General features: G+C 44.7%; 1 protein-coding gene across 1 annotated transcript in view; it reads left to right on the top strand.

Moving 5' to 3' along the window:
* Positions 1-20,949, top strand: part of CFAP100 (cilia and flagella associated protein 100) — a 23,993-nt gene that overhangs the window by 1,443 nt on the left and 1,601 nt on the right. The window contains exons 2-14 of the mRNA XM_019504923.1: positions 2,553-2,627; positions 3,386-3,492; positions 4,666-4,858; positions 5,780-5,847; positions 6,535-6,698; positions 8,403-8,483; positions 10,386-10,567; positions 10,652-10,841; positions 13,227-13,296; positions 16,010-16,161; positions 17,005-17,140; positions 17,639-17,841; positions 20,329-20,422. Of these exons, the coding sequence (XP_019360468.1) occupies positions 2,553-2,627; positions 3,386-3,492; positions 4,666-4,858; positions 5,780-5,847; positions 6,535-6,698; positions 8,403-8,483; positions 10,386-10,567; positions 10,652-10,841; positions 13,227-13,296; positions 16,010-16,161; positions 17,005-17,140; positions 17,639-17,841; positions 20,329-20,422 (1,715 nt within the window). The remainder of the gene's footprint in view (positions 1-2,552; positions 2,628-3,385; positions 3,493-4,665; positions 4,859-5,779; positions 5,848-6,534; positions 6,699-8,402; positions 8,484-10,385; positions 10,568-10,651; positions 10,842-13,226; positions 13,297-16,009; positions 16,162-17,004; positions 17,141-17,638; positions 17,842-20,328; positions 20,423-20,949) is intronic.

The following is a 20,949-nucleotide window of genomic DNA, read 5'->3' as shown; positions in this document are numbered from 1 at the left end:
GGGGGGATCAGCAGGCGCTGGGGGAGTCCCTGTTCCCCCGAGCGCCGCAAGGAGTGACCAGGAACAACGGTCACAAGCTGGCGGAGGGAAGGTTTAAGTTGGATATCAGGAGGCGCTACTTCACGGTCAGGGTGGCTAGAGTCTGGAACCAGCTTCCAAGTGGGGTGGTGCAGGCTCCCACCCTGGGGGTTTTTAAGAGGAGGTTAGATGACCACCTTACTGGGGTCATTTGACCCCAGTGCTCTTCCTGCCATGGCAGGGGGTCGGACTAGATGATCTGCTCAGGTCCCTTCCGACCCTAGAAACTATGAAACTAAGTATTTTGGGAAGGCTCAACAGGTATTTCCTGGCCAAAGATTTGTTACCTTTGGCTATGCCCTCAAAAGGGAATTTAAACCACCCTATGCCAAGTTCACAGTCTTTAATCCAAATAACTCTACTTAGAATTTGTTGCAGAATTTGTACCTATGGGTCTGAAGCAAAACCTACTAAGTCCATGAAAACACTCCCATTGATGACTGTGGGCTTCAGGTCAACTCCTGTGTATGTACATATTGCTTCCTTCTTCCTCCATTTGCAGAGGTCCTGGTCTTCCATGCATTGATGCTGGTGTTGCATTTGTTCAAGTTGGCACTTTCTCTGCCCTCCTCTTAAGCGTACACCTTAACTGAGTTGGGAGAATAAAACTTGCTTCGGGAGTCTGGAGCCTGTCATACAGATGATCTGATATTGCAGTCTTCAAGCACCATTTCCTCAGGCATCTGAAGGCTGCTTTGCTCATCTGAGGGGATGCTGGATTTCTTCCATGTCAGCCTTCTGCAAGAGATGGCTTCCAAGGTACAGGAAATACTCGACATTCTCGTCACACCATGACTCTGAATTACTGGAATTGGGGACTGCTCATTAAGAGCTTGTTGGTGGAGGACCTCAGTTTTCTGAATGTTAAGCATCAATCCCATTTTCTTATATGCCACAGTAAAGACATCAGTTGCCTGAAGGTCTGCTTCCGAGGAAGCACAGCATCATCAATGTACTGGAGCTCGATGACTGAGATCAGGGTGGTCTTGGTTTTGGCTCAGAGTTGGCAGAGATTAAACAATTTACCATTCATTTGGTAGTTTAGCTTCACTCTGACCAGAAGCTGTTGGTGGTCAGATGTAGTATCGTGGTGAGGAATACTGAGAAGAGTCTCGGAGCAACGATGCGGCCTTGCTTAAGTCCCATCTTAACTTCAAAGGAATCTGTGATAGATGAGAACCACCACTTTCATACCATCATGGAGCACTGCCCCAAATGGAGGAAGAGGCTGCTGCAAGGATCTCGGCACTTTGAAACCTTCCAGCAACAACAAAAGACTGAAATGTGGGAGGGGCAGAAACGGTGTGTGCAAGCGAATCGAGAATCCAGAGCCACCAAATTCACATGCCTGAGTTACAACATAGTGTCACTCCCGAATCGGCCTCATCAGCCATGTTCAGACCCACAGATAAGACAATCATGGAAGATATGCCAATGAGGAAGAGAAAAAGAGAGGACACTGCTACATTACCAAAAGAAGTCCTGGTTTGTGGATGTTCTGAGCCCTTAAGCTAGGATGCCATGTCTTCGACCCATCTGAAAGCCTGCCTTGCAGTTGGATTAAAACCTAGTGAAAAGAAGTAGGCACTGAAACATGGAGGAATTTATGTTTTAGAGGAGATTTCTGGGTAGTCGTGTCCTGTGTCCTGCTATTATAGGCAACCGTGTCATATAACCCCGTCTGTAAACTAACCAGACTGCATGTTAAAAATAATTAGGTATTAGTCCCCACTACTCCAGTTGGAAGGCTGTTTCATAACCTCCATTCCCATGAGGCTTGGAAGCTTTTCCTGATTTCCAGCCGAAATTTATTCACAGATGTATTTTTTTACCTGAATAAATTGTTCTTTTTCCCATCAAAAACCACCACACGGTTCAGCACAAGATGTGAAAAATGACCTCACTCTGATCAGGAAATGACCTTGAGGTCAGATTGGCAACAGGCTATTGTGTTCATTTCCCTTCAGACCAGCCCTTCAGTCTGGATTAGAAAAACATGCTCTGGTAACGTATCTCACTGAGTCTCTTCCCCCAGGTGCCAGGGGTGGCTTGCATGCATCTCAGGTCAGTGGAACTCAAAGTACAAATCCCAACATCCCAGTGACAGTGCAGCCAAAGGATGCAAAACTATTCGAAAGGAACAAACAACTTACTTATTCTGAATATAAGCGTAACCCCTCATGTGGAGTTGATTAACAAGCATCCCCCATACAAACCAGACAAAGCTACTAAAAGGGAAAAACAAGCTGTTCTCCCTGACCAAGGTAAGGATGTTGAGGGAACTAGGAGGAGAGGCAGGGACTGAAGTGCACAATTTGCAGTGACAGGCTTCCAAAGCTACTTGTAGGTGAGGTCTATGAAAAGGCAATAAACACAAAGTTTTGGAGATCATTCCTATTGCTTCAGACATTGCCTGTTCTATAACCTGCATTGGTTACTGGTGGCTATTGATTAATTGTGGTTTTTTGGATCAGGATCAAGAACAATATCTCAGCAAACAGCACCACAATCTCCCAAATCTGGAATGGAAGCAACATCTGCACCTTCAGGTAACCTCAGGAGGCTCCTTCAAGTCTTAACTGTTAGCAATGTGTCAAATCTAGAGACTGTTCCTTATGTTTCTATCCAACATTAGCTTCAGGGTGAGTTCTCCCAAAATATAGCACTGAATAAAGGCTTTAGGGCTTGGTCCCAGGGACATGGACCAGGGAAGGGAAGAGAGGAACAGTGAGGTCTTTGCTTTGCTATCACAGGCTCCTCAAAGTGCTGAAAGCATGCTACTTTTTAATGCTATATGTAAGAGGGTCCATCAGCAATACTATGATAGAGTAAAATCCTTTAATATGGCCAAATCCTGGTCTCCTTACTCTGAGTTTTTATTCTGTTCTTACCCGGGTAGGATTTGCAATGAAAAATCAGTAATGCAATAATACTCATCACTACTTTTTGTGACATAGTCTGATACCTAAGATGAAGGCACGTTACAAAAGGAAATTGTTTTTCAGGAAGTCCAGACAGATGGAACAGGTTCACGTGTAGATGCTTAGATGCCATTTATGAGCCTTGTAGGTGGAAAAGGACCAAGCTTTTGCTGTTTTGCCCCTTGTGAAGTCTCCATTTCTAGGGAAGTTTACTCTGAAAATGCCTGTCTCCACAGGGAACAATCCCATATTTGGAGATCTGTTATGAACTGATGTCTGTTTAAAATACGTTGGACAAGTTGAATAGGAGTAACATGACTTTGATCAGAACAGAGCTCATAATTTTCACTACAAAGAGATTCTGCTAACTGTGTCGTGTCTTACAGTGTGCACAGATGAGGATGAGTCACAGATGATGAAAAACCCATTTAAAATCCCTTCAGATACTGATATCTTCCTATTAAGAGACAAGGAAAGAGAAAAAGCCAAGAAGGTATGTATAAAAAAAGAAATGAAGGAATGCATATAAAAGCTAAAGAAGGCTGTAATGCATTGCAAAGAAGATGACTGCATGCATAAAGCCTGAATAAAAATTAAATTGCTGTATAAAGGAACGTCATAGACCAGACTCTCAGCTGATGTAAAGCAATGTAGATTATCTGAAGCCAGCTGGAGCCTAGTGAAGTTAATGGAGCTAGGCTGACTCACATCAGCTGACAGTTTGGGGGACATTTAGTGGCTATTCTTACTAATATTGTTTCGGATGACTTCTTTCTTTTTCAGGCAAGTAATGGCAGATGGACCATTCCTGTCCCTGTTAAATAAAGCAGCTGCCATAGGCCCTTCTATTTCTGCAGCATTGATCCAGTTTCCCAGATCTCCCATTTTGAAGTCAACCAGGCACATCCCTTTCCTTGGACAGCCTGCATATTAGTGGTCAGTGCTAGCTTCTGAACCCTCAGCAAAACAAATGCTTTGGCTGGAAGGATAAATGAATTCAGGGCCCAAGGTCCCTGGAAGGGGAAAACACACCCTTCCCAAATACAGCTGGTGGTGGGAGTGGACCCAGTACCATGCTTTTTGACTCCTCACAATCTTGGAGGGCTTTTCTTATGGTTGCTAGAGGGGGAGGGCACTGAGTGAAGTTTCTGACAGCCCAGCTATAGCAGGACTGTTCCTTAAGGAACTGCTGACACAAGGCAATATGGTGGAAGCCACAGGCTTCTGCCTGTAGGTCCCTTGAATTTTGGTTGGTCCTAGAGATTAACTTCTTTTGGATGGAAGGACACACGTTATCCCAGTAATGGACAAATGAACAGGAGATTCTGCAAGTCCCCATTCTCCCACTCAGGAACAACCCACAAATGGAAACACAGGGGCACTGACCATGTTTAGACTGGTTAAAATACAGCACAAGGGAGGATCTACAGTAAGACTGTATAAGCTGAGGGCTGGAAATGCCAAGAAAAGAGATTAAGTGTTTTGGTTGCTCCAAGTATCCCTAGTAGTAATGGGAAGAAACTGAGATAATACACTTCAGCTGAATAGGGCAGAAAACCTAACGGTGAGATTTGCTACAGGGTAAAAATCTTGAGTTATTGAACTCTATTCTGGACAAAGTACTTGACAAGTATAAGGTGACCACTTAATTGAAGTCTCCCCATAGGAACGTCAGCGAAAAAAGACCATGAAAATCCATGAGAAGATGACCTACTCCAGTATGATGAATGTAAAACAATCAGAGTTCAAGAAACAGCTCCAGAAGGAAGAGGAGGAAGAGGACAGAGAACTGGCAGCAGAAACAGAGCGAATGAGAGCCCTCCAAGAAAGTCTCTCATGGAAGATAGCAGTGACCAAAGGTAGGAAATGCGCATGATGGACTAAAACAAAGCCACATAGGGAGAATGAGAGCTGCAAGGTTTCTTGTTTCTTGACCTCAGCACTGCTACCAGGGGAGCAAGTCATCACAGGCTTTGGCTTAGGGATCCCCAAGTCTCTGGGCTGTGAAAATCTTTCCACTGAGTTGTGATCTAGCAAAGTTGCACTTTACTGGACTTAAGGGCAAATCATAATCCTGATCCTGTGAAAGGTAATAGGAGATTTACCAGTGACTGACATAGGACCAGGATTTGGCTCTTCTGGAAGGGGGTGATGTTCCACTCTCTTATCAGTTTGATCCTGACATAAAGCTGACTTATCTGGGGAATGGGGCCCAAGAACTACACCTCCGCCTTCCTTGTTGCTTCACATACACCCTCAAGCCTCAACCTCTGCTTTTATGTGCTTTGCCTCCTTTTTTCTAAGCTTTGATGCTTAAATTCAGTGTTGAGCACAGATCTCAGTAACAAAAACTAAATGCCACAAAGGCTAAGAGCTCTGCTCTTTAAAGCAATTATCTGGATCTCTCAGCTTCAAAAAATTATCCTGGTTTTTCTGTCAGCTAAAAACACTCTGACCCCATTCGAGTGCTGAAAGGCTCCCACATCTTTGCTGGTCCTCTTGTCAAAGTCAAGGTCATTCAGCTCACTTTCTGCTACCTATCTCCTACCTGGTTTTCCCCTCCAGCAGACAAAGACCCCAAGCTTTGATATGACCTTGTCCAAAAGATACTGTATAATCAGGACTTCTTATTCAGGTCTCAAGCACAGACGTCTGCCCCATTAAAATAAGCCCCCATTGTGAAATACCGGTTTGCATTTACCCTGTTTGATCGCTGTGTTTTTTTGCCTTGACTCCATGGTCCCCCTCCCACACCCACAACTTTTCTTCCATCATTTCAGACCAGCAGGTGGAAAAAGAGAGCCTGCATGAATATATAAACAAGAAAAGAGAGATGTTTCGTATGCAGGTACTTGCCTCTAGTTTATAAATAAGATTTCATTGAAGCAACTATGCTGTGACCTCTTCTCTTGCATGTTTTTATGTTATATACGGCATTGCATAGTGCTTAGAAGAGGGAACTGGGGAGCTGGTCTCAGTGATTATGTTGGTTTTGTGGCTGATGCACAGTAGTGGGACTCAGCCCAAGACTTGCTGCATAGTCTTGCATAATTCACTTAATCTCTCATTGCTCCTCACCTGGAAAACAAAGTGCAGGGCAGCTGGGAGGATCAAATAATTAAAGTTTGTGAGAGACTCAGCTACTCAGACAGCACACCTAGACAGATAGGACCTGATACCTCATTGCTACTCCAGTGTCACATCACTGCAATTCAGCTAAAGCCAAGCGTGCTATCTAGTGGTTCAGGCAGGGAGCTGGGTTTTAGTTCTTCTGGGTTCTTTTTTTAGTTTTCCTGTTAATCTGCTATGTGACGCATTAAACACCTCCATGCCTCAGTCCGCCCACCGCAAGTGAGTGTCTGGAGGCAAAAGGCTCTTTGAAATCCTCAACAAAAGCTGCTATCGAAGTGTGGTTATTTCTGTGTTTGATGTCATAATGGCAACAGCAGCCAGAAAGGGACCAGCACTTTAAATAAACCAAGCTGAGCAGAGATTTGGAGTGAGTCACAAGGCTGTCTTTTTGGGTTGATTTCAGTACGCCATCGCAATAAAGAGAGATGAGATTCAGAAGCTGGAAAACCTAGCAGCTGAAGAGGAAGCAAAGCTGGAAAAGGCTGAACAGTACCTGGAGAAGGACGCTGCCATGTTTGATGATTTCCTGAAGGAGAATGATAAAAACTCCGCTCAGGCCCTGAAAATGTAACGCAAGTAATGGGACAGCCCTTGTGGTCTCTAGTAACCATGTCTGCACATGGAGTGGTCTCACAGGGAAGACTCCTGCCATACCAGTGTTCCCACTACCATCCGTGGGAGCTCGATATGTAGAGAGACTGCAGAGTCAAGCCCCCTTTTATGGGTACCACTGTTTCAGTTCCAGTCCTAGGCATTACACACAGGTCCTCCAAATTCAGACATCACACAGTAGATTGCTAAAATACTCCTTGCAGCATTCTGCCCATTACGTGCAATAAACTAAAGCTGTGGAAAGGAGGTGCAAATGGCATCAGCTGCTGCAGCCCACTTTGGAGTCCAATGGGGAGATTTAACACTCAGTGAAGGTCATGCTTCTACTGGTTCCCAGCTTGAGTTTTCCAGACAGAGTAGTCACCTGTGGTCACCTTCTTCCCAGCCAGCAGTACCAACTACCCTTTGTCACTGGGCTGGCCCTTACCTCCACCCATTGCAAAAATGGTAGACCAACCTCAGCCAAATTCCCAAGCAGATGTTCTTCACTCATGGACCTCTAACTAGGGTCACACTGGCTCAACACAGTACAAACTCTTAGAACCAGATCCTTTTCCACCTATTACATATCTGTTTCATACCTCCGTAATACTTCAGCACCCAAGTGTGATCCTATTCCACCTGAAAAACCCTGAATGTGTCCTACACTAAGTCTGTGAAAAATACTGTGTTCTAAGTCACCTGTCCCAGACCATGGTAAAGAAACATTTCTGTGGGAAATGGGTTGGAGGACAGACTTCTGCTTCTCTATCATCTCTTATAATACCACACTCAAAAAAATCATTTGGGACCTGAAATTCTTTCCATCTATCCCATAAAGGTGAATGGGGAGGAATATTGTTACCCTTCATTGACTGGAGCACTTAGCTGAGTTTGAGGCATTGCTTTCCATAGGGCGTTGCTTTGATGCAGTCTTGTTTATAAAGAGCATACAAAGTCCTGTTTCTCTGAGCACAGCATCAACTGAACCACATGTTTGTCCACTGTTCAAAGCCCCTTTCTGCCAGCACTCTGCTCAAAAATCTTTTGTTCTTTCTCCAAGATCTCCCCAAGACCACATGCTCAGTGCTTGTTCAGTTAGTGTCTGTTGCTCCCTTGTTTCCTTTTTTCCTTGTTCCTTTGGCCCATTCTTCCTCTACAAATGTCCACAAAACAATAGGCAGCAAAACGCCCCCTGTATAACTGTAAGAGGCTTTGTTTTGGAGGTGGCATGTGCCTGCGATTAGAGTGGGGGCTGCTGTTAATTTAGCTACGTGGTTCTATAAAGAAGCTTAACCTTTATTAATTAAAGGCAGCAGCTATGTCCAAATCGTAACAGTGTGAACAGTGCCCTGGGTGAAAATAGAAACTATTTCAATCCAGTAGACAAGAAGTATCATAGAAGTGTAGAGAACCTGAGAATGAAGCAGGCCACTGAAATCAGACTCTGCTCTTATTGTGACAACATTATTGGACACTATGAAGGATAAATGGAGGGCTTCAGTCCTCCTGGCCATCGGGATGAACTTTGTATGGTGTATTTTCAAATTTAAAGATTTCCTCATGCCCCTTTTATTTCCCCCCATTCACTACCCTTCTCCCCGTGCCCCTCTAGGACTCCTGTTCTCTGCATATTGCATGCTATTCCTGAGGTTGTTTTTGTGAATTCTTCATCCCTAGTGCTGAGAGAGAAACCAAAGCAAAGATGGATAAAATAATAGAGATCCGTGAGCTTACGGCACAAATGATGAACATTCAAAGGTAAGAGCCCAGGGGCCATTAGTGGGCATGTTTAACAAACCTTGTGCAACTCCATTCTGCGATACTGTCGGTGTCATCTGGAACTAAGTGCCGTGAGATACCAGCTACATAATGGAGCAATGCAAATAAGTTCATGTTGCAGCAACCTTTGATTGTGATGTAATCTCATCACAGTTGGATAATGCTGTCCTGACTACGCTATGTTCCTGTCCACTAAAAAAACAGTTGGGGCTTTAATGTTCTCCTCGATGACTGAGGTGCTTGCCCAATCCTTGTGCTGAGCCAAGCCCTTCCAATGATCCTAAAAAGAGTTACCAGACAGTGGGCCAATAATCAGTCGTGGTGTAAACTGGCACAGTCAGGCCTCATTGATGTGCTGGCTGATGGCAGTGTTGAAATGAGTTGGGCACACTTTATAAATAGTGAATTTGTCAGACAATGCAAGTATAGAGGGCAGCAGGATATTTGGGTTGAGTTTGACAGGGAAAAAAAAGAATGGGGAAAAATGTCAAACACATTGAAATGTTTCATTTCAGGAAAGAAATGTTTCTAAGGAAAAAGCTTCAACTTTTTTCTTCTGAAATGGTCTTTTCATTTCCAAATCAACCTAAATGTGAGCAATAAAGTCAAGTAACTCAGCAGTGATGTGAAACTGTTTGAGATCAAATAAAATGGTTTGGGTTGGCCCAAAAAGAAAATTTGGAGTTTGGCTATTGCACCAAGAAACCTAAAAGTTTCCATTTTGGGTAAACTTAAACTGATGGTTGGTTATGGCCAAACTGAAAACTCCATTCTTCCATATCACAGCAAAGCAAATTGATTCCTCTATGCTGGGATATGGCGCACAGAAAGAAGGTTCAGGCTTTTTTAAATAATGAAAGCATGGTAATAAGGTAACTAGTGTATCTGTTTTATAAAACTCCCATAGTACCTTCAGCCACCTTAGATAAGGTTATGGATAAGATTTGGGATGGATGCTGGAGATTGGCTTTACTTAAAAACTCTGGAGATAAGGCTCACCCTGACAAATTACAATCTGAGGTAAATCTTCACTTACTGGTGTATCAAAGTATTTGCATCCCAAAAGCTTGATGTTCAGCTGTGCAGTTTCATTAGCACATTTTGGATGTACATCAGTATTACTGAAAGCAAACCTGGCCCACACCCCTCACTGCCAGGCATGTTATTTATACAAGTTTTCCCTCGGACACAGTTGCTTGTTGATCTTTGCTAAAGACAAAGCAGCTAAATCAATGCACAAAGCTGCACATAACTGCTTGGAACATCTAGAGACATTTGCATCTTAATTCTTTTAAGTGCTCGAGTGCAAAGGCAAGCTCCCAAATAGGTTCACAACTGGGCAGCTAATAGATTTGCCAAGTTACATCTATTCTGCATGCAAACTGGGCATCATCATGTGCAAATGATCAGGTGTGCATCTAAGATGCTGAACAATCTTTCTGTGTAAGCACTGTAATAGGATGCGCAAATCTGGAATGTATTCACATCTGGAAATTATGGCCTTGATCTCCAAAGTCTCTGGGGGTGTTTCCCCAGTAGCTGAGCCTACTAGCTCAAGCTGAGCTTAGCTTAACTGTATTCTATTATCCATCATCTCCACTATAATTAAAGATGAGGCATTTCAGGATACCTGCACAGCACCTATACCTCTACTGGGTTTCTGTAGGTGCAGAGGTTAAATTGAAGCTGGGATAAGGAACCTGTCCTGCAGAACCAAGGGGACTGAGGTAAAACCTAATAGTTGTCATTATAGCTTGCAGCTCAGACTCTCCCTGCACTCAACAAGGGAGAGGGCGCTATTTGGATAAAATTGCTTTTCAGAAAGGTTTATCAGCACAGTCAAACATACCTCCTGCAATCCATTTGCTGCCTCTCTCTTAGTGAAATATCCAGGCTTGAAGACACTCTTCAGGAGTACATGATGTACAGGGATTTCCTCTACCAGCTGTCTCCAAAAGAATGGCAGGAAGAATATGAAAAGAAGCAGATGAAGAAGAGGGAGATGAAAATGGCCTCTAGGGCAAAAGAGGAAAACACTTCCACTTTGCCCCCTGTGCCCAAAGGTATGTGCCTCCAGGGAAAGAATCGGACTGATCCTTACTGTAGGCAGTTCCTCACTTCTAAGCATATGTCCCTCTTGTGTTTAGGCCGGGAGCTGACATCACAGTCCAAACAAGGCAGGTTTCCTACCACCAGCTCTGCAGAACGTCTGAGTGTTGATTTCTCTGCAGAGGAGCTCGAATTCAGGCCTCTAAGCCAGAGCCAGAGGAAGGAATCCATCAAGCAAGGCAAAATGCCTTCAAAGCAGAACCCCAAGCCTCCGTCAGCAAGACGGGTGTAAGTATGAGACACGCAGCAAAGGCATCGATCCTAAATCCAGTTGAGATCTAAATAGGATGAGAACAGACATAGGTACATGCAAGGCAGTGCTTATCCTTTGCTCGCTGTGCTTCTTGAAAAAGTGGTCTGGATTCAATCAACTCATCTGGAAATGTCAGTACAGCAAATCAAAATGCAAGGGGCTGGACCTTCAGTTGCTGTAGGTCCACTGAGTTCAGTGGAGCTATCCCCTTACTATCATCTGAGGGATCTGCCTGGAGCAGTAGTGCCCAACCTTTTTGACCCCACAGGCAAGATGAGTGGTGTGGGGTCCATCCATGAGCTGGATCCCATGCCGGGCCTGATCTGGCCATGTGCTGTCCTGATCTAGCCATGCCCCCACCTGATCCTGTGCACCAGGATCCGGCCACGTGCTGCTGCAGTCTGGAACAAGGGCCATGTTATCCAGTTGGTGGGACTCCACTCAGGTCCAGAAATCTGGCAGAAGGGGAGCAGTTATTAAGGCTGCTGCCACTCCCCCGCTGTCAAATTCCTAGACTCTTGGGGAGCCCTGTGGGATGGATGACATGGCTCTGTGGGCCAAGTCTGGCCCGTGTGGCTTGAGCAAACCTTAGAAAGCCTTCGCTTAAAGATCCTCTGCAATGCCACACCCATCTGCCAGCCCCTCTGCCAGGTGGCACAATACAAGGCTTCTCCCAGGCAGAAGATGAATGTAGATGCTCCAGTGCTGCCTTCTGGCTTCAACCAGAAGATGCAGCCATGCAGCCAGCAGAAGGACATGGAGTAGAAGTGCTGCACGCTGGCAAGCTGGGCTGTAGCTGCTGTCTGCTGCTACAAGAGACTCTGGCAAGGAAGTACAGTGACCCCAGACCTTAACACCACAGCGTAACTTCCCTCTGGGTAGAAGTGTTGCTCTCAACTGAACTGCCATTGCAGTCATTCACATCCTGTCTGGAAAGAAGCCCGGTGACTGTGGGACTGTCTTCCAGTCCCTCACCCACTCATGTCTCTGGGCAGAGTTGCACTGGGCAGCATGCACAGACTCCTTGCACTTGTTCAAGGATCACTGGGTGCTGGCCACTGTACTCTGCTTGGTGTACCCCCTCATAACACTCATTAACCTTTGACCTGTACTCCTAACCCTCTTTTCACATTTGCTGTCCCTGGAACCAGTTGCTGTGTTTCCAGTGGCCTCCCTAATTAAGGGAGGCTTATAGTTTTCTTGGTGGGCTCAGGCCCACCATACCTTGGCACAACAATAGGCCAGTATGGAAAGAAGTTTCACTAGGTCTGAATTCACTGCAATAGCATCCTCTCTATTTACTTTTACCAGGCATTAGACTCAATTAATTAAGGTTGTAATCAACCTATAGAGGGATCAGGCAGAAGATCCCTGTAACAGGTGTTGCTAAGTACTGCCTTTGTAATCACGGTGATTTAGTAGCAGCGGCAAGTGGGAGAAGAAGACAAGGTTGACTCTAAAGGAGGCAGCCGCCTAAGCGACTGGTGGGGGTTTGTAGGTCTCTTTGTGCGGGAAAACCATGACTTTAGCGCCCCACTAATAACAGATTGCTAGCTGAATTTTTTCTTTGAGGGGCTGTTGCTTTTCATTGGGATTACTTCCAAGTAGGAACAAGGGAGCCTGTTCCAGTACTACTTGCTGGTGGCTACAGGATCACAACCAAAGTTATCTCATTAGCCAAACTTTAAGTCATTCCATTTATCCCCAGGCCTCAGGATATGGGGATTAAAGATACACACGCAATAGCCTTAGTTGCGTGGGGACCCCACTGTTTAGGAAAGGTGCTCTGAGCCTGTGGGAAGCTAAAGCACAGGGCTACTGCATACCACACATTTGACCAGTGGTCCTTCACATGAACCAGTAAGGGCCATTACATAGGGCATAGCTCATCCAGCAAATTCAGACCCAGACTCCCTTCAAGTTCAGGGCTGTACAGACCTGTGCTTTTGGTTCTGGCTTGCTTCTGCTATTGCAACACTCATGGAAAGGCCTTGCAACAATCAAATAGACCCCAGACTATTTAGACTATAAATACTTTGGGCGGGGGCCATGTCTGTATACAGCCTATTACAACACAACCCTATCTGTGAGCAGGATTGCCAGAGGGGCTATTGCCATATGAATATTTAACAGGAGAACCCAATCCTGTAAACATTTAAAGCACTATTTAGAAGCAAATATGGGTAGGTATTATGCATTAGAAATGGAAATAGCCTGCTATTTACAGCTAAAAACCAGAGGTTGTTTGCAGTTGTTATTAGGTAGCAGCTGTAGTCATAATATACTTGCTGACAAGACCTCCTGCTTTATGACAAGACCTTCTCCTCTTTAAGTGCCTGACACCAGAAATCTGTTCACAGGAGTGAGACAGCTTCACTAAAGATGGAGAAAGCAGATCCAGTCTATTCTGATGATGAGGATGAAGATGAGGTCAGTAGCCTTGTACTGAATGACTCGGCTATAAGATTTGTCTTCCCATCCTTTCCTTCACTTAGTATTCAGGTTTCCTATGCCTTCTTGCTATTGCTCATTCAATCTAAAGATTTCCTTGTAAGATCGAGCCTGTTCCCTTATCAGATGTCTAGATTCCTTAGCAATGAACATCATTTAAATCCCAGGACACAGAGAATATTTTATTTCCTCTGTTTGGTGGGGGAGGGGGGCACAAGTTTGTTAAGTGATGTATTTTGTCTGATGTTGAAGTTTTGTAAAAGACTATAGATTCAGGTGGCATCCGCTCCATTTAATTTCCCAAAAAATGAATAACCTCTTCCTTCCCCACACCATTTATGTTGTGAACCAAGGAAAATGCCACGAGGGCAAGCTCTTGGAAAACAAAAAAACTAATGACAACACCCAGTGAAATGCAGAAAAGAAAATACAGAGCATAAATAATGCAAGTGAACTTCTAAAAATCCCCATCATTGTTAAAATAAAGGATTTTAAAGGAGCTCTTTCTTCCGAAAGCAATCTATTTAAGGCCAGAAATATCCAAACCAGCATCAGCTGCAATTATGCATGCAAACTTGAGTGCTGTACGAATGACTTTTCAGGCATCTCCATGGCTATTTATGCCAGTTTGAAACCAGCTGCTACCAATATGCTTCTACTTTTTTGACCTCTCTGTGCATACTGACATCTGGAGAGGTAGTTAAGGGGGGGAAGGAGTCCTCCCGCTGAGAGAGGATGGTATTATGGGTTCTTACCGAGTCCCGCGTGAGACTACGCTTGGCTCATACCCGTCTCATCCAGGTTCTTCTTTTTGCCTCTCTCCAAGTACTCAGATGCTTTGGTGAGTGAACAGCTTTAGCCAGTTGATCATCTGGCCAAAGCAGAAAGTCCTTCCTGTAGGGTGCAAAACAAGACCAGTAAAACTGGAAAGATCCAGAATTTTCCACCCAGGCTCTTTACTGGGATGCAGCCCTCCCCGAGGACCTGGCCATCATCCATTTCTACTCCTTCCCCCATTCGCAGGGGTTTCCAACCCACCCTCCAGTCACATCGTGATGGAGCCCAGGACTTCTCCACGCTGTAGGGTCCACCTGGGATCCCAGGCTACAGACAACCCTCAGCCCTGCTTCTCTTCTCAGCCATTTTCTACTGGACACTCAGGTCTCCGGGCCTTGATCCTGCCTCTTCCCAGGACTGAACTGCTGCTCTTTTCCCAACCGATGTGCTTGGGCTCCTGTGAATAAGACTAGCTCAGGTTTTGCCTCTGACCTGGTTTGTCTCCTACTAAAAAGCTTTCTACAGAGAAATTGGTAGCAGCTGAGTTACCCCCCTGTATGGATACCCCTTTGCTCTAATATTGCTTACTCCCATTTAAGTCTGTTCCCAGGCAACTGGACTGGGAATTGGAACCAAATAAAACCCTTTGGCATTACTTCAATTACATTTAATTAAAAGGAAATCACTTATTTAGTTAAACCAAGATAGATAGGCCATGAGAAATGGCTCTTTACGGCAGGCTCTACTTTGTGATAGACTCGCCTGCCTCTTCTTGGTCATGTGGCTCAATTGAGACTACATATCCCAGAATCCTTCAATTTACAAGGAGTTGAGCCCTAACTGGGCTGCTTGGATCCACTTAATGGAGCAGACTGCCCTGTTACAGGGGAAAAGGGAAGAAAGAAGTGCTAGAAACAGCCTAGCCATAGGTGGTTGGAGACCAAGTCTTGTCACATCCCCTCTGAAGTGCCCGCAACCCCCTCCGCTCCCACTGGCCCAAAGCGCTGCAAGGCTGACTTGGGGCTAGGAAGTGGAGAGTCTTGATTCCCAGGGAAGAGGGAACAAGCCTGGGAAGAAGTCTTGCCGGCTAAGCACTGTGGCATTGGTGGCTTAGGATGATGTAAGGTGCTAAGTGCAGATGTTCAGCTAGAGGGAGCCACAAGCAATCATGGTCCTGTGGGTACCAGAAGGTTTGACCCAATACAAATAACACAGCAAAGGACTCAGAGCAGAACAACTGCTCCAGCTGGTGTAAGATGCTGCCGCTAGGCATTTCCTCTCCACTGTGACCCCACACCCTGCCTTCCTTCCCACAGAGCCCATCCTGCCCCTTACAGCATCACATTCAACCTCCTCCACACCCCCTCTAGATACCCTGCTCTTCCTAGTCCCCTCTCCTTACCCCTCTTTCTCTGCCCTCCCTCCTCCTCAGCTTTGTGCCTTCTATTATGCTACTGATCCTGGGGCACAGTGAGACCAGGCAGCCACTCTCTCTCCTACATTTAATAAAGCTCCAAAGAGAAAAAGAAAGGCTCATGACACTGTTCCTGTGTTGTCAAGGTACAGCAGGTCTAGAAGGCCCACATGTACCAAATTAATATCTGTAATACTCCTCCACAACAGACACCTCTGCTTCCAGCGACCCTTCCTCCCATCTATGCAATATGAAAAACTTCCATGCTATTCCTCCCCTGAACCACTCCCCACATCTTGCTTTCTTTTATTTATCATGTAAGCTCTTCGGGGTAGACAACATGTCTGAATCACCCTGTGTACATGCTGTGTGATTTACTATGCTGGGTAATAACTGTGCATAGAAGATACAGTCTTTAGCCCAAACTGCTGCATCCAGGTTGTTAATTGCTAGGAAGCTAGATACACTAAAGGAGCCAATATTCTTTATTTACCTTCCCAGGCACCAGAGCTGTATTTTACAGATCCAAAGCAGCTGCTGAACATCTTCACTGAGCTGGAAGAGCAGAACCTGTCCCTTATCCAGAATTCCCGGGAGACCGAGGAAACTCTAGATGAACTGAAGCATGCTCTCACCACGACACAAAATAAAATGTAAGTAGATGAAGGACTCTGCATGCACTTCAGCTGTGGAATCTCCCCTTAACACACAGATCGTAGTGCTCAAGATCATAGACGACCACTACATGGTCCGTGCAGTACAGAATTAAGGAAGAGTCTCTTGCTTATTGTGCATTGCTCAGATGAACTGTGTTCACCATGCCACTCTTGAGCTAGTGGGTTTGGAGGGGGCAAGTTGTGGAGAGCGGTCTGTCAATGAGCAGGAAGTCTGGCTTCAGATTTGATTTGGGCTGTTGATCCTCAAGCTACTGTTGGAAGGAGAGCTGGGGTCTTGGGTGGAGAAGGTGAACAAGTCAACTTTGTCTCACTCTAGAAGCAACACCTGATGATCAGTCAAATAAAGCACAAAGGTATTTGCCCAATGGTCTGAGCTGGAATAAACCCCAGCATTGACTGTCATTTAAATTAGAATCTTCTTCAGGGGAAATCACCAGAAAACCCACTTCCAATTGGATCAAAGCCTTGCCATGGTAGGAGGCCAACATAGTGACTTAAGCGCATTTTTAGCTTGTTGTAAATATATGTAAATAGGAATCTACATTCTGTCTTAATTTATTGACGTTCAAAAGGTTTCAGACATTTAATAACAAACCCCTGCAGTAAATGCCAATCCAGAAAGCCAGAATCTTCTTCTAGCTCTTGGAGATTAGAACTAATCTAAGCATAATCCGCAAACCAGAAGGGAGTAATGCCATGAAAGCATGAGGCTCCATCTTCCGGTAGGAGGGAGTATAGCCATCACCTCCACCAACCCTGGAGGAAAGCTGTGTCCAAGTTGCACCCTTTTGAGACCTGGCTCCTTTCTTTCTGGATTAGGGGCCGAGAGATAGCTCAGCTAGAGCAGCTTGAAGTTACCCTGAAAGCCTCCATTGCCAAAGAAGAGGAGACAGCAAAAGACCTGGCAATCAAGGCTCAAGTCTTTTCCTTTGGAGAGTTCAAATCAGAGTTTCAGGTATGTGTGGAGATTAAGATCTGAGCCTATATGAGACTGGTGAGACACGTCTGGGAAAAGCCTCACCTTGCTGTTTCCCATGACAAAGCTGGCCTATGCAATACATTTCCTGGGGTGAGAGGTTAGCACCCTTCCTTACATGCACATTTTGTACCTAGAAGTTCAAAGTATGAACACACGAGACAAAGAATTGAAGTTTACCAATGGAATTAAAATTATTTAGCTGATTATACTAGGGAGGTCCTTAGCTGGTATACCCATCCCAACTCCAATAGAGGGGGCTGGGTTGGCATGGGTGCTTAGACACACAGTTGACATCCCAGAGGTTGCACGTTCCAGGCCATAACAGAAGTGCTCACAGCACGGCCATGTCAGATTCCAGTGAACCTCCAAATTCTGCTAAATACCTTGTCACAAGGACACGAAAAGGAAGGAAGGAACTTCAATGGAGCTGAAAGAGTTTACACCAGCCAAAGCCTTTCCCCCTGGTCTTTATAGGAAAAAATGTTGGCAAGTCTGAGCAAAAAAGTGCTGGAAGTCTATCGACGTTGTATTGGAGAAAATGACGCCAATCTGGGAACCCTGCAGATGCTAACCGTCATAGAGCACCAACTGGATGACCTACTGGAGTGCCTGGAGAGAGTCCCACAAGCAAAGATAGAACAGGCTGAGAAAATCAAAGAAAAGGAGCGGAGAATGAGGTAAGAGGAAATGCTACCCCAAAACTGGCATTGCTTCTGTCTGGGCACCATCACTTTGCCATTCTATTTTAGTTTGAACAGCATCTTTGAAACTCCAAAGATAAAAATAAAAGTCAGGGAAACTGCTCCCACATGTCAAAACAGACTGAGGGTGCACAACAGAAGTCCATCTATTACTAATAAATTGTTGGTAGCACTCAAGTGATGTAGCTGTGAGGCAAGGATTTTTTTGGAATATCTTTTATTGGACTGATTGCATGGTTGGAGTAAAATTGGACCAGCTTTCAAATGCAATTCCTTGTCCAACTTTACCCCAGCCATGCAGTTGGTCCAGGTAAAAGATATCACCCAAAAAATCCTTGTGTCTCAGTAAGTTATGATGATCTACAATTCTAAGAGAGAAAACTATAAATAAAGATAGCAGTAGCTAACTTAAAGCTGATCAAACAGAAAAGAATTATTCTGTTGTTTCACCTCTATTTCCATGTTGGTAAGATAAAGGAAGGATTGCTGTACAAGGACTTCTCTGTACTATAGTGCTCAGGGAATTCTGCAGCACTGGCAAACTGAAATATTTTTGCTTTGACAAAGCCCCATATACCTAGCTCCATTTCCTACACAGCACATGTGCACATATAAAAATGCACACTCATAAGATGAGGTGTGTGCTTATTGACTTCATAGATTTCTAGGGTCAGAAGGGACCTATTAGATCACAGAGTCCCACCCCCTGCCCTGAGCAGGAAAGAGCACTGGAGTCAAGTAACCCCAGCTTGGTGCTTGTCTAATCTCCTTTTGAACACCTCCAAGGTATGGGAAAGCACCACCTCCCTTGGAAGCCTATTCCATATTTTGGCAACCCTCAGCATAAAAAATTTCTTCCTGATGTCCCATCGAAATCTGCTCTCCTTCAGTTTATGGCTGTTGTTTCTAGCAACCCTGAGGGAAACCCTGGTAAACAGAGTATGCCCTATTCCCTGCTGACCCCCCTGATGAGTTTATAGACAGCCATGGGATCACCTCTCAGCCTTCTCTTGCAGAGGCTGAAGAGATTCAGGTCCCTCAATCTGTCTTCATAAGATCTTACCTGCAGGCCCTCAACTATACACGTAGCCCTCCTCTGAACCCTTTCCAGGTTATCCACATCCCTCTTGAAGTGTGGTGCCCAAAACTGGATGCAGTACTCCAGCTGCAGCCTCACCAATGCAACATAGAAGGGAAGTATCACTTCCCTAGACCTGCTCGTAACGCACCTACTAATGCACCTTACCTCATCACATTGGCGACTCGTTCATTTTTGTGTTGACTATGACTCCAAGATCCCTTTCCACTGCTGTGCTACTTAGAATGGTACTTCCCAATCTGTAGGTGTATTGATGATTCCTTCTCCCCAGGTGCAGCACTTTGCACTTAACTTTGTTAAATTGCATCCTATTCTGATCCACCCACTTCCTCAGTCTATCCAGATCCACCTGAATTCACTTCCTACCCTCTAGTGTGTTTCCTATACCCCATAGCTTGATGAAATGCTGTAGGCCAATGACAATTCATAGTGCAAGCAGCACACTAGTAATCAGATCATGGACTATATGAAGACACAGTTAGGTGAGTCAGTTCTATCACAAATACAATGGAAAGGGTGGGAAAGGTATAATTTAAGCATCATATTCCCTGTATCTGCTTCTCCTCTTTTTCTCACCTACTCAAAATTCAAAGGTTGCTCTGATGCCTCCTTTTGCTATTTTGCAGGGCTATCCAGGAAATTAGTTTGCATTCTCCCAAATAGCCATCTACCCAACCCTGCTGAAAAGCAAAATGTCAGGAAATGAAGTTACCCAAAATGAAAGAATTTAAAACTAGATAGCATTTCAAGAAAATATCGAGAAACAAAAATGCATTGGCTTCCTTTCCACTGTAGTTGAGTATATAAGGAAGGAAGCCCACTTTGGTACATGAGGCAAAGCAGGCTGCTAAAGATTACCACTTGACAAATTCAATGTTTTACTTCCATAGAGCTTATTAGAAGCATTTTTCTATTGATTTGCACTTGGGTAGTCATTTACATCATAGGATATCAAAGCCAACTATTTGGTAGCATTTTGCACTCATGATAAGAAAAAAGCACCAGTTACAAGATAAGCACTTAACATCCCACAAAGTATCATTAGCCCTATTTTAGGGTGCAAATGCCTTGTTGAAGATGCAACAAGTCAGTGATGGATCCAGAAACAGAACTGTGCTTACCTGCTAAGTCTACTTCTACACTTCTCCATTTAAGCATTCTTTGGGCAGGGGGGAATCAATTGTACTCAAGTGCATTCCGTTTAGAGTTACAGAACTGCTCTCAGAGCTAAATGGAGCACTCCCTGCATTAGAAGTTGGGCTTGTGCCTTTGTCTTTCTTACTGGAAATCTGGATACAAAAAATTCAGTTCTGCTTAGTTCTGCCTATCGCTACCTTATGTGCTTTGCTCAACTCTTCCAAAAGGCTCAGGGATGAAAAAATAAAACAACAGAGGCAGCTGCAGGAGGAGAGGATACAGCGGGCGCTGGCAAGAGCACAAGCTGATATAAAGAAAAAGGTAATCCAGCAACTCCTTTCTACTGGAGTGGAATCCATAGGAAAATAAGCTCCTTGGTTCACAAACAATTCACAATTGCCCTTATGATACAAGCTGAGATGCTTGGCCAAAGCTGTATAATGATTAGGGGGCCTGGAATAGCAAAAGAAAACCTCAGCTATCCTTCCAAGGGTACCTCAAGCCCTGGTACTGGTGCCAGAGAAGAACAGGAAGATCTGTCATAATTTGCCTGAATTAAGTTTACACCTAAGGCTGTCCCAGACCTGAAAGCAGCTCAGGAGGGCCACCTTCGCCCTGCTGCTGTTCCTGGGCTGCCCTGCCTTGACCTGCACCTCAGAACCATAGAACAGGATCTCTGCCTGCCACTGGAGTTCTACCTGCTTGGTACCTCTGAAAAGTCATGTCATTATGAATACAACTGTATAACAGAAAGGCAAGCCTGTACCCATTTTTTTGAGCATGGTTAAACTGTGATAACTTGTTCAAGGTCATGTGCTTAAAAAAAAATAAAAAAGTCACAGGAGAAC

The sequence above is a fragment of the Gavialis gangeticus genome, unplaced genomic scaffold, assembly GCF_001723915.1.
Source record: "Gavialis gangeticus isolate Ggan-Ray unplaced genomic scaffold, GavGan_comp1, whole genome shotgun sequence".
NCBI classification, from domain to species: domain Eukaryota; kingdom Metazoa; phylum Chordata; order Crocodylia; family Gavialidae; genus Gavialis; species Gavialis gangeticus.
Note: the sequence above shows the minus strand (reverse complement) of the source record. Positions and strands in the feature narration are given on the sequence as shown.